The 12,856-nt window shown below is 39.7% G+C and overlaps 1 protein-coding gene across 2 annotated transcripts in view; it reads left to right on the top strand.

Moving 5' to 3' along the window:
• The window catches only part of EXTL3 (exostosin like glycosyltransferase 3), a 125,503-nt gene that overhangs the window by 95,454 nt on the left and 17,193 nt on the right, over positions 1 to 12,856 (top strand). The window contains exons 5-7 of one of the 2 annotated variants that reach the window (XM_060015237.1): positions 6,391 to 6,535; positions 9,455 to 9,651; positions 11,577 to 11,772. In XM_060015237.1, the coding sequence (XP_059871220.1) occupies positions 6,391 to 6,535; positions 9,455 to 9,651; positions 11,577 to 11,763 (529 nt within the window). In that variant the 3' untranslated portion in view covers positions 11,764 to 11,772. Of the gene's footprint in view, positions 1 to 6,390; positions 6,536 to 9,454; positions 9,652 to 11,576; positions 11,773 to 12,325; positions 12,455 to 12,856 lie in introns of those variants that run through there. The other variant, XM_060015238.1, reaches the window with a different exon arrangement.

The raw sequence follows: 12,856 nt of genomic DNA on the forward strand, positions 1-12,856 counted from the left end.
TTCGCAAATTTTTTCTCCTGTTCTGTGGGTTGTCATTTCACTTTCTTGATGGTGTCCTTCAAAGCACAAAAGCTTTTCATTTTAATGAAGTCCAGTTTGTCTATGTTTTCTGTGGTTACTTGTGTTTTTGATGTCATATGTAAGAAACCATGTGATTCATTTTTATTGTATTTTACAGAAGCATGAATAAGCCAGGAGAACATTACTTGTTTGCCACAGGTAGTTTGAGACGCACTGGAGTAGATACCCTTGGAGATCTTGTTCAAATTAAGTACAGATCCAGGATGGAGAACTCTTTTTCTCTGTGCTTTTGTTCCATTCACTGAAAGCCTGGCCTGACCCCTAGCTTTCAGGCTTCCTTTGGTTTAAGTGGATAAGTGCAGATGCTCAGATGAAAGGAGCAGCGGCTTTATTGCTGTATTTGTCTTAGGTCCATCTATAAAGAATTATTTGACATATTTCTGACAAATCAGAACATCTGTTCTTCCTCTCCCTCACCCAGCCTCTCATTTCCTTTGACTTCTTCCTCCTACTATATTATTGAGGCAAGAGTCTGTTGTTAGCAGTGATAAAAATCCCACTGGAATGTGTTCCTCTGTACCATGACCGTAAGAAGCCAGCTCTCTTTACTTGTTTTTACGAAAGGAAAAAAAGCCATGTGATGGTTCCAGAAATGGGCTTTTGCCATCACAGTTGTCGTTATTAATGGTGGTGGGGAGGGGAGGGAAGGTGGTGTATTTCTGATACAGCATGATGCAGTTTATAGCATGCTAAAGGACTGGGAGCTGTGAACAGAGTCATGGGATGTTAACAGGAGAATTGCCAATCAGTGCTAGATCCCAAGAATGATTAGATAAAGGGTCCTGCTTTGATGAGTTTGAAGCTTATTAAGATAGCTGGCACTTGCTATCTTCTATGGCTCTTGATTTAGGAAGATTTTTAAAAATTAATTATTTATTTTTGGCAGCGTTGGGTCTTTGTTGCTGTGCATGGGCTTTCTCTAGTTGCGGCGAGCAGGGTCTACTCTTCGTTGCAGTGTGCGGGCTTCTCATTGCGGTGGCTTCTCTTGTTGCGGAGCACGGGCTCTAGGCGCGCAGGCTTCAGCAGTTGTGGCATGCAGACTTCAGTAGTTGTGGTGTGTGGGCTCAGTAGTTGTGGCTTGTGGGCTCTAGAGCTCAGGCTCAGTAGTTGTGGCATGCGGGCTTAGTTGCCCCACAGTATGTGGGATCTTCCCAGACCAGGGCTCAAACCCGTGTTCCCCACATTGGCAGGTGGATTCTTAACCACTGCGCCACCAGGGAAGTCCCTAGGAAGATCTTTGACCTTTTCCATTTGTCAACAGATTTCCAAGTGGTGAGAGAATAATAGGAAGCCTTATGACTGATGATATTGAGTATCTTTTCATGTGCTCAGTGACTGTTTGTATATCTTCTTTGGAGAAATGTCTATTCAGATCCTTTGCCTTTTTATTATTGAGCTGTAAGAGTCTCCTAACAGTCATTTGAAATTTGAGGTTTAGCCTCTGGTTATGACTGGTGAATTATCTCTGGCTCGACTTCTAAACCTTTTATTGTCCTGACTCTGTTCTCATTTGTTTGGGCATCCTTTGATCTAAAAACTTTGTTTTCGAATTAGAGTTTTCATCTTTTCCAGATTAGACTTTTAAGGAACCTCCATACTGTTCTCCATAGTGGCTGCACCAATTTACATTCCCACCAACAGTGTAAGAGGGTCCCCTTTTCAAAAAGATAAATGCACCCCAATGTTCATTGCAGCACTATTTACAGTAGCCAAGACATGGAAGCAGCCTAAGTGTCCATCAACAGATAAATGGAGAAAGAAGCTGTGGTATATGTATATACAATGGAATACTACTCAGCCATAAGAAAAGAATGAAATAATGCCATTTGCTGCAACCTTGTTGGACCTAGAGATTATCATACTTAGTGAAGCAAGACAGAGAAAGGCAAATAACATGATATCACTTATATGTGGAATCTAAAAAAATGATGCAAGTGAATTTACTTACAAAACAGAAATAGACTCACAGACATAGAAAACAATCTTACGGTTACCAAAGGGGAAAGTGGGGGGAGGGATAAATTAGGAATTTGGAATGAAAAGATATACACTACTATATATAAAATAGATAACGAGGACCTACTATATAGCATGGGGAAGTATATTCAATATCTTGTAATAACCTATAATGGAAAATAATCTGAAAAATAATATATATATATATGTATAACTGAATCACTTGTAAATCAACTGCACTTTGATTTTAAACAAATAAATAAATAGAAATTCTCCCTCTGGCAAAAGATAATATGGATCTTGGCAAACTTCAGCTTACACAGCAAGGAAGGAAACAGGTATGTTCTTAAGGGACAGATAAAGAGAGCCAAGAGAACTGAAAACTTATGTCTGTACAGAAGCAGTACATGAATGTTCGTAGCAGCATTATTTATAAGAGTCAATGAGTCTAAATATGATTCTACTTACATGAGGCATCCAGAGTAGTCAGATTCATAGAGACAGAAAGTAGGTGGTGGCTGCCTGGGGCTGGAGGAGGGCAAGAATGCCGAGTTAGTGTTCAGTGGGTCAGAGTTTCAGGCTGGGAAGGTGAAGAAATTCTGGAGATTGATGATCATACAACAGTGTGAATATACTTAATGCCATCGAACTGTACACTTGAAAATGATTAAAATGGTAAATTTTATGTTACATACATTTTGCCACACACCAAAAAAATCAGTTGTCAAAAAAAACTAAAGTATAAACAGCCCAAATGTCCATCAACTGATGAATGGATAAACAAACCGTGGTATATGCATACAATGGAATATTATTTGGCAACAAAAAGGAATGAAGTTCAAGGGTGAACCTGCTACAGCATGGGTGAACCTTGAAAACAGGCTAAGTAAAATAAGCTAGTCACATAATATATGAGTCCATTTATATGAAATGTCCACAACAAGCAAATCTGTGGAGACAGAAAGTAGATTAGTGGTTGCCATGGGATGGGGAGGGGGAAAATGGGGAGGGACTGCTAATGGTTATGGAGTTTCTTTTTGGGGTGATGAAAATATTCTGAAATGAGGTAGTGGTGATGGTTGCATAGCTCTGTGAATATACTAAAACCCAGTGAGTCGTACACTTTTAAGCTAGTGAGTTTTATGGTATGTGATTTATGTCTCAGTAAACTTTATTTTCAAAAAAGGTGATAGTGTAAGCTGTATGAGGAGGGATGGGGTTGTGGACTGGAAGGTAGGTCTCTCTTCCTGGATCCAAGTATCTCTGTCATCTTGGCCCAGAATTTTTTAATTCCACCACTGGATCTGATATTGATCTTTTTCTCTGTTTGTCATTGCTCTGCTTTGAGGTTTCTCTTCCAAAGGGAGCTAATCAAAACCTTTTTCCTTCACCATGGTTTGGTACACATTCCTTAATATTTTATTTTAGACAGGAGGAAAAGGCTTACATAATATCATAGAAACATGGGATTTGGAAAAGACTATTGTTTTAGATGGTCAGGAAGCAAAATCTCACCTTATTTTTTAAATACATTTTTTGATTATTAGTTGATTTTACCCTTTATTTTCTTACTACATTTCAAATCATTTGGTTCTTAATGAACCAGAGGGAGAAACATGGAAATACAACCAAGAAGGATGAGCCTGTCTCTTTGTGTGACGTAGTCCATATTACTTTAATGTACTCAATATCTTTAATATACTGATCTTTATTCAAAACCATTTGCCTAAGTTTTGAAGATCAGAAAAATCAGTTTTAAATTAAATATTAGCAGTAACATGACCTTTTGCTTCATTCAGGTAACTTATTAAATCGTTTTGAGTCTCATAGGATTGCAAGAAAAAGAAATCATCGTTATTTAAAATAATGTAAATATTTGAGTTGTCAGGTTTTTTTTAACTTGACTATATTAATATGGAAATGATGGGCCACAGTTTGTGCCATGAGAAGGTTGAATTGATGCACTTATTTCAGAGGTGATAGTATGTAAATCTGAAATGTTAACAGAAGAACGTTAGTCGTGACTCACATTCTTCAGTGGAATAGTATCTTGATTTCATTATTTTAAAATTTCTCTTTAGTTATTTGGCAAAGTTGAATTTATCCAGTGAATTTTCTTTTAAGTTTGAGCTATAGAATTACCTTTGAAACTTTTTCCCTAACATATTTTGTAGGTAATTGGAACATTAACACAGTTAAAAAATTAATTCATTAAAGATAAGGTGTACTGGGAGTTCCCTGGTGGTCTGGTGGTCCGGATTCCACACTTTCACTGCCGGGGCCCTCAGTTCCTGGTCAGGGAACTGAGATTCCACAAGCCGCATGGTACAGCCAAAAAAAAAAAAAAAAAAAGAGGATAAGGTATACATACCAAAGCATGATCTATGATACTGCACATAGGTTGAAAATACTTAATGCAGCATAATTTGAATATAATGTTAAGGAACTGGTTATGTGTAACACTTTTATACTTAAATTGATAGCATTATTTATAATTGATATTTTAACATGCCTAACTTTCCGATTCCACTGAGACCTTACTATCTGAAAGTCCTGATGCCTCATCCCAAGGACTTGAGCCTTTACTTGTATTTGTCTGGTGCTTGTGCTTCCATGCTGATTTTTTCCTTATTATTTAACATAATTAATACCTAGTTGGGCATCGACAGCCTTTAACAAATTGGATATGTTGCCTTTTGATATCATGTAGCAAAGGATAGTCTACCTTATTAAAAACTGTATATATTGACTTAAATCAGCCAAATCTGATAATTAAAATAGTGTTTCACATTCTTTCTTCTGCTGATATTTCGGGACTAGTAGGATCGATAAGCATTTGAAGAGATCAGTATCTTTAGGAGTATTGATATAGCATTTGGATATGCCATTGGTATTTATTAGCAATCCTTACATTCTGTAAATGTCAAAATGTATTATTAAAACATCTTAGAGCTTTTTAGGTTAGTAATTGGGAGTCAGTTTTAGGAGATAAATCGGGACAGAGGTAGGGATTTGGGTGGGATGTGGCAGAAAGCCCATTTAGACAGCTGCGAAGTTGTGATAGAAGTTGTAGTGTCTCATCTGTTGGACTAGATTAGTCGCTTTCAAACTTAATAGGAGAGGAACTCTTTTGACCTGAAATCTTACGTGTTTTAGGAGTTGAAGTTCCACGAGTGATGAAGGAGTTTCTTAGGCAGTTTAAATCACCGTTGGGCTGAGGTGGAGTGGGGAGGTGTGATGGTCTATTGTTTATGGGACCCCCGAAGCACTTCTGCAAGCATGTAGGGTGCTGTGGAACATAAGTGCTTTCAGCTCTATGATTTTAGCCTGTGAAACTGATTTTATTTGTTGTACCTTACCTATAAATTTGAGGATGTTATAAAGGTTTATCCTGGAAACGTTGAATTCTCAATTTATTTCTTGCATTTATGAAGTCTTTCATTTGTATGGTTCTGTAGACCACTTCTTTTCATGCTGTAGGTTTCTACCTGAGCTCTGCTCAAATCAGGAATTAAGACTGTTGCACCTAACTCCAGGCAGCAGTCTCCTATTTAGACCAGTGGTCTCTAAGCTTTTTTTTTTTTTTTCTTCTGGCCGTGCCGTGCGGCATGTGGGATCCTAGTTCCCCAACCAGGGATCCAACCCCAGTCCTCTGCAGTGGAAGCACACAGTCTTATCCACTGGACCACCAGGGAATTCCCCTCTAAGCTTTTTTTTATAGTGTACCCGCTCAGTAAAAGAGAAGTTAAGTATGCAATACACATAAATTATATACAAGTCCTAATATGTCATACACATTAAAAATAAACCGTTTTAGAAATTAAATAAGATTAAAAATAAATAGATATAAAAATCATCTTCTTCCTGCTTCTTAGCAGATTGCTATACTTATCCCATTCTGGAGACCTTTAATGCCTTAGACCCTTAGATCCTTAGATCCTTTCTGTGTTATTCCAACTTTTTCCTTCTATAAGGGCTGGAGAGATGCTGGCTGCCAGAAGTTAGAGGATCAATAAACAGGTACTTATTAAGGAAGCTGTGGGTGACACTGTTTGTTTCTTTTTTTATGGCCACGTGGCTTGTGGGATCTTAGTTCCCCAACCGGGTATTGAACCTGCACCCTCAGCAGTGAAAGCACGGAGTCCCAACCACTGGACCGGAGGGAATTCCTGACACTGTTTGTTTTTATCCTTTTTATCTTGTGATTGATATGGTATATACAGTTGTTTATTTTTTTTTTAAAAGAAGTAACAGCCCAAAGAGAGTCTGCAAAATAGAGGCAATAATTTTAAACGTTTCTGATAACCTTAGAGCTTTGTACTCAGGAGTGTGCATATACTTGTGTTTTTTGAGGGTGTGGAGAGAAGCACGGGACCGCATTGTGGGTTTCCCTGGCCGTTACCATGCGTGGGACATCCCTCATCAGTCCTGGCTCTACAACTCCAACTACTCCTGTGAGCTGTCCATGGTGCTGACAGGTGCTGCCTTCTTCCACAAGGTAAGAAAAAGCTGGTAGGATTGACACGAACTTGGTAAGAGTTGAGCCTTTGTGGGGCAGTGAAATGCTGCTTTAAAGTTAGCTCTGCTAGCGCTTCTTATATATCGCTTCTCTGCTAGAATTAAGTTATTTCTGTTTTTAAAGACAGTGATCAAGATGATTAGAGCAACGCTAGAATAAAAAGTCCGGATGAGAAGGCTGCCTGTATAATTGCACATAGGTCAATAGGAAAATCAGTATATCTTCCCGGGCACTGGCTCTCCCTCTGTAAAATTGAGGGCATTGGGCCAAAATGTTGTCCAGTTTCCCCACAACCATTCCAGACATGACCTGGTCAACAGAAGGCTGAACCTGGCCCTCTTCTGACTCAACCACCTCTATCCCAAGCCCCACCACAAACCTCTGTCTGTTGGGCTCTGCAAGTTCTAGTTGATTCCTGAGAGCTTTTAATTTTCATGTTGCCTCACATCCTGGTTTTCGTTGAAAATTCACTGTGCAAATCCTTCCAGTCATTACTCCTCTCCTGTACTGTTGTCGCTAAACTGTTCTGTTTTCTTGCTCCTGACTCATCTTCCCTCTACATGTCATCTGTTCTGTAAAGTAGCCACTGGCCACATGTGGCTACTGGGCACTTGAAATATGACTAGTCAGTGTTGAGGTGTGCTCCACGTATAAAGTACGCAGCAGACTTTGAAAACTTAGCGTGAAAGAAAGAGTGTAAACTATCTCAGTAATTTTTTATATTGATTGTATGTGAAAGTGCAATTATTTTGGATACACTGGGTTAAATAAAATATATTACTAATTAATTTTACTGTTTCTTTTTATTTCTTAAAAACGTGGCTACTAGAAAATTTAAAATGACAATTGTGACTCTCAGTATATTTCTGTTGGTTAGTGCTGCACTATACCTTCCCTCCCAAGTCCTCCCTCTGGGTCCTGAAGAATCCTTGTTTTGAGATCGCCAAACTGCCTCCACCCCCCACTTCACAGCACACCTCCTCCATCTCCTTGATCTGATTGAAACCTGACTTGTCTCCGAGGACAGTGCTTTCCTTTTATTCCTTCCAGGGCCAGTGATTGAAGCTACTCATTTCCCCCGATTTGTACTTTGGAGCAAGGTGTAGAGAACCATTTGCACTGCTTAGTGGTGACACTTCTAGACAGTTACTTCTCACCTGTCATGTAAAATCTCATTTGAGGTTCATGGTGTCTGTCTTGTTGCTCCATCTGCCAGCCTCCTACTAATCATCCCTTCATGGTCATCAAAGATGTTAGCACCTGGCCCATCACCCTGATCTCCGCTCCATGCCCTCCTGGAAGACCCATCCAGCGCACTGTCTCCCTGTAATTGTTGAAGTATCACAGGGTTCTACTTCTGTCTAGCGCTCTTCTTTTTTTAATTTAATTTTTATTTTATATTAGCATAAGTTGATTTACAATGTTTTAGTTTCAGGTGTACAGCAAAGTGATTCAGTTATACATACACATATATCTATTCTTTTCCAGATTCTTTTCCCATATAGGTTATTACAGAATACTGTAATACAGAGTTAGAGTTCCCTGTGCTGTACAGTAGGTCCTTGTTGATTATTTTATATATAGCTGTCTAGTGCTCTTCTTACTTTGTGTTTTCCTTAAATGTTCTCTTGTACTCTCAGTGTCTTGTGGCTTTTCTTAGCATCCGTAAGCTGGTGATTTCCGTCCTTATATTCCAGCCAAGGCCTTTCCTTGAGAGCTTTACTCGTGTATTTAATTGTTTTCAGGACATCCCCTGTATGTCCCTCTGGTACTTCAAGCTGAACTTTTCCCCAAAAAGCTGATTATCTCTCCCCGCACCCCACCTTCAAATCTTTTGTCCCTCATATATTTCACATCTCAGAGGTGACATCTTGCAAGTCTCCTCAGTTTTACTTTAAAAGTCATCTTACCGGGAGCATTTTGAACCAGCCTTGAGAGGTCATTACACTCTCGCTTTTTTTTTTTCTTTTTAAAATTTAATGTGTGAAGCTGCTATGCTCATCCCATTCTTGAACTTGGCTCTCATGATTATTTTCCAAACTTGTGGGCTTTGGTTGGGCTGTGAGTAGAATTAGAAAGCATCGGGCTGAGAAACCACACCTAACTAGGAGTCATTTATTTTCACACTGGTCATTTGAGAAAGGACCCCCAGTTTTAGCAGTGCATACTCACACCGTGAGAATTTACTTGTCTTCTGGAAAGTCTACCTTATCAAATTTCTGCTTGCTCTTTAAAGATGACAATAGTCAGATCCCTTTACTTTTTTTTTTTGTCTTTTTGTGTTTTTTTTTTTTTTGGCCACGCTGCGCAGCTTGCGGGATCTTAGTTCCCCAACCAGGGATCGAATCCTCAACCCCTGCAGTGGAAGCACAGAGTCTTAACCATTGGACCGCCAGGGAAGTCCCAGATCCCTTTACTTTTAAGTAATAAATAATTGACTTAATAAAACTTAGGTTTGTTTGTTTTTTTCTCTTTGAAAATCTAGGGCAAGGTTTACAAACTAGCTGCCCTGCCCCCTGGTGATGTCCTATACACTGCCAGGTTTTAAAAATCAGAGAATTTTACAAAAAGATCTGGACCTCAATGAAAATGGAGATCAGGTCATACTGGAGCAGGGTTCCTGCCTGGCACCAGCTGGCTGGAGCTGCATAGCCACCGTTCCCTGGAGGAGGACACGTGTGTGCTTACTTGTCCCGTGACTGTATTTTTTTTACAGCCGTTTCTTTAACATGTCTATTATTTATTTGCCTTCCTTGTTTGGCCCTTGAAAGCAACTAAGTTGGTCATCCCTAATCTAGAGCAATCAAGTTTTTTTTTTTTTTATCCTAAGTGCCTATCAGTAAAATACTTTGGTATCTCACAAATGTATTTTTTTTTTTTTTTTTTTTTTTTTTTTAGCGGTATGCGGGCCTCTCACTGTTGTGGCCTCTCCCGTTGCGGAGCACAGGCTCCGGACGCGCAGGCTCAGCGGCCATGGCTCACGGGCCCAGCCGCTCCGCGGCATGTGGGATCCTCCCAGACCGGGGCACGAACCCGTGTCCCCTGCATCGGCAGGCGGACTCTCAACCACTGCGCCACCAGGGAAGCCCACAAATGTATATATTTATTTATAAATTATAATATGCATACTACTGTACTTACAGAAATTTTTATAAGGTTGAGATAAAGATGAAAGAGTTTCACAGTAATATTCTCACTAAATGCTTAAATTTTAGTGAAAGCAATATGATTGAATATGCTTTATTATTTTTGAAAATCTTGATTCGACACTGTGTATTATGGCAACTCAGAGGTCTATTTCTAAATTAAGCATGTATTTTTTTAATTTAACATCTTTATTGGAGTATAATTGCTTTACAATGGTGTGTTAGTTTCTGCCGTATAACAAAGTGAATCAGCTATATGTATACATATATCCCCATATCTCCTCCCTCTTGCGTCTCCCTCCCATCCTCCCTATCCTACTCCTCTAGGTGGACACAAAGCACCGAGCTGATCTCCCTGTGCTATGCAGCTGCTTCTCACTAGCTATCTATTTTACATTTGGTAGTGTATATATATCCAAAATTAAGCATATTTCTGATACTTGGTTTTAATCACTGCCCCTGGAAGAAATATCTTATTGCCATGCTTCCTAAGTTGTGATACTTATCCACCAATTTGGTAGCATTTTGTTGAAATTGGACTAGAATTTCCATCTTCTACGATGCGTTCAGTTTTTTTTAGCAAACTAATGAGAAGATGTTACATTTTTATATTTTAGAGTAGGTTCTAAATTCACTGAAACTTTTCATTTAGAAGATTTTTAAACAGGTTACAAAAGTTTTTCTATATTTTAAAAATGATTTTTGGCATGAAAAAATCACATAATAGTGGCAATACTTCTAAACATTTGTTTTCATAATGCTTTCTCCGTATATTTTTAAGTCAGTTCTTTTTTCTTTTATAGTGTCACATTTCCCTTGATAAAGATATGGATTGTATTCAATTAATAAATATTCTCATTAGCCTACTGATGACAGTCACTGGCCATTTAAAGGGTACACAGATTTTAATCACCTGTCTTTTTGTAAAAGAAAAATGTGTAATTCATCTTTTAAGTTCACCATCTCTTAAGTACTTTGCCACAAGATAACCAGCAAACCACTCTTTGCACAAAAATTTTATGATTATTTCGCTATATAGATTCTACTATTTTAAGGTAGTAAGGTTTTATTAGGCACCTCACCTGTTCATCGTCAGCATATTGCAACACATCACCATTAACATTTGCTGTTTTATGGCATTTGCCCATTTCTGTGGTGTAAATATTCTTACCATGGCCGAGTTCAAGTTATCAGTATAAGTCAATGAACATGGTGTTTGGAAGAGATGGGCAGGTCCATGCCAGTTATATAGTATTTTCACCATACAGATATGATAGACATAAACAGCCTCAAGATGACAGTTAATGTGGGACATCCCTGGCGGTACAGTGGTTAAGACTCTGCACTTCGACTGCAGGGGGCACGGGTTTGATCCCTGGTTAGGGAGCTAGGATCCCGCATGCCATGAGGCATGACCAAACAATTAAAAAACAAAAAAAAAGATGACAGTAAATGTAATAAATAATTGTAAAATGTATTAATTAGTTAACTAATAAATGATGAGCTTTAGGTATTTATTGGCTTTTACTGTAACTTTTAGTATAACTTATTTAATTTTAAGTATATGTAATTATATTTTTAATGGCTACTTTTCATAACAAGCTCACAAAATTCTTAAATAGTCTCACAAAACCCCTGAAAATTTAGCAGTCGACATTCACTGGCAGGTTTGAGCTAGCACAAACCATTCTGTGGGCCTTGCAGGGCATTTTAAGAACTTAGGCTTTTACTCTGAGTGAGATGAGAAGCCTTTCAGGGGTTTGGAGTAAAGGAGAGATGAGCTCAGTTGGACTTGTGTGTTTTTTTGTTTTGTTTTGTTTTGTTTGTTTTTGCGGTACGCGGGCTTCTCACTGTTGCGGCCTCTCCCGTTGCAGAGCACGGGGTCCGGACGCGCAGGCTCAGCGGCCATGGCTCACGGGCCCAGCCGCTCCGCGGCATGTGGGATCTTCCCGGACCGGGGCACGAACCCATGTCCCCTGCATCGGCAGGCGGACTCTCAACCACTGCGCCACCAGGGAAGCCCTGGACTTGTGTCTTAACACGATTGCTCTGCTGTGCTGAGAATGGACTGTAGGGAGGAAAATATGGCAGCAGGGAGGCTGTTGAGGGGACTGTATGAATAATGCGGGCCAGAGGTGTCGGTGGCTTGGAGCAGGGGGTAGCCGATGCCAATAGTGAGAAGTGAGGCACGGAGGGATCGGATGTCTCATGGCTCAGTGACTTATTGAGGTCTGAGAAGATAACCAGGCTTTCCCCCTTGCATATCCCTTATTGCCTGTGTCAGAGAGAGAGTAGGCTGTTCAGCTGCACTAGTGTCCCACCTAATTTGATAAATCTTTATATTGTTGCAGAATCACTGTGGTACCAAGGAGATTACACGACGTTTTGATTCTCAAAGGGGGTGATAAGGGCAATTTGGACGGGCTGATTCTTCACTGCAGAAGGTCTGCCTTGCAGGGTGTTTAGCATCCCTGGACCCGACTCCCTAAATGCCAGTGGCGCTTCTCAGTGCTTGCCATACCCCACCTCCCACCACAGCACCCTTCCTTTTGAGCATATTTTTGCTGAAAGCTAAAGAACTGTGGCCTCTGACAAAGTATGTGATTCTGTTTCTACCCGACAGTATTATGCCTACCTGTATTCTTACGTGATGCCCCAGGCCATCCGAGATATGGTGGACGAATACATCAACTGTGAGGACATCGCCATGAACTTCCTCGTCTCCCACATCACTCGGAAACCCCCCATCAAGGTGAGGTCCTCTCACTTACGGGACTGGGGTCACACGTGTACTTAATTCACTTATTTTGTAGTTGTGCGGTGGGTAACAACCATACCTCAGAGTCCTCATCCATAAAATGGGGACGATGACGCCGCCAACTAAATAAGATCGTCTTAGGGTTAATTGAGCTGTTCATACAGGGGCTCTTCACTTCCTAGGCGTAAATGGATAGAAATCAGAGGGTTTGGAACTTGAATGGGAAAAATATTACATCTTTAATTTTCACTAATCTCAAACTGGAATTTATCCTTTTTATCAGTTATGAAACAGGCTATAATTCATAGGAGTATTTGCAGTAACTGTTATTTGTCACCAGCAGAACTCATAGGTATTTTCGTATCATGTTACATTTGTTGCCACATCTTGAAGTAT

The sequence above is a fragment of the Delphinus delphis genome, chromosome 6, assembly GCF_949987515.2.
Source record: "Delphinus delphis chromosome 6, mDelDel1.2, whole genome shotgun sequence".
Lineage (NCBI taxonomy): Eukaryota > Metazoa > Chordata > Mammalia > Artiodactyla > Delphinidae > Delphinus > Delphinus delphis.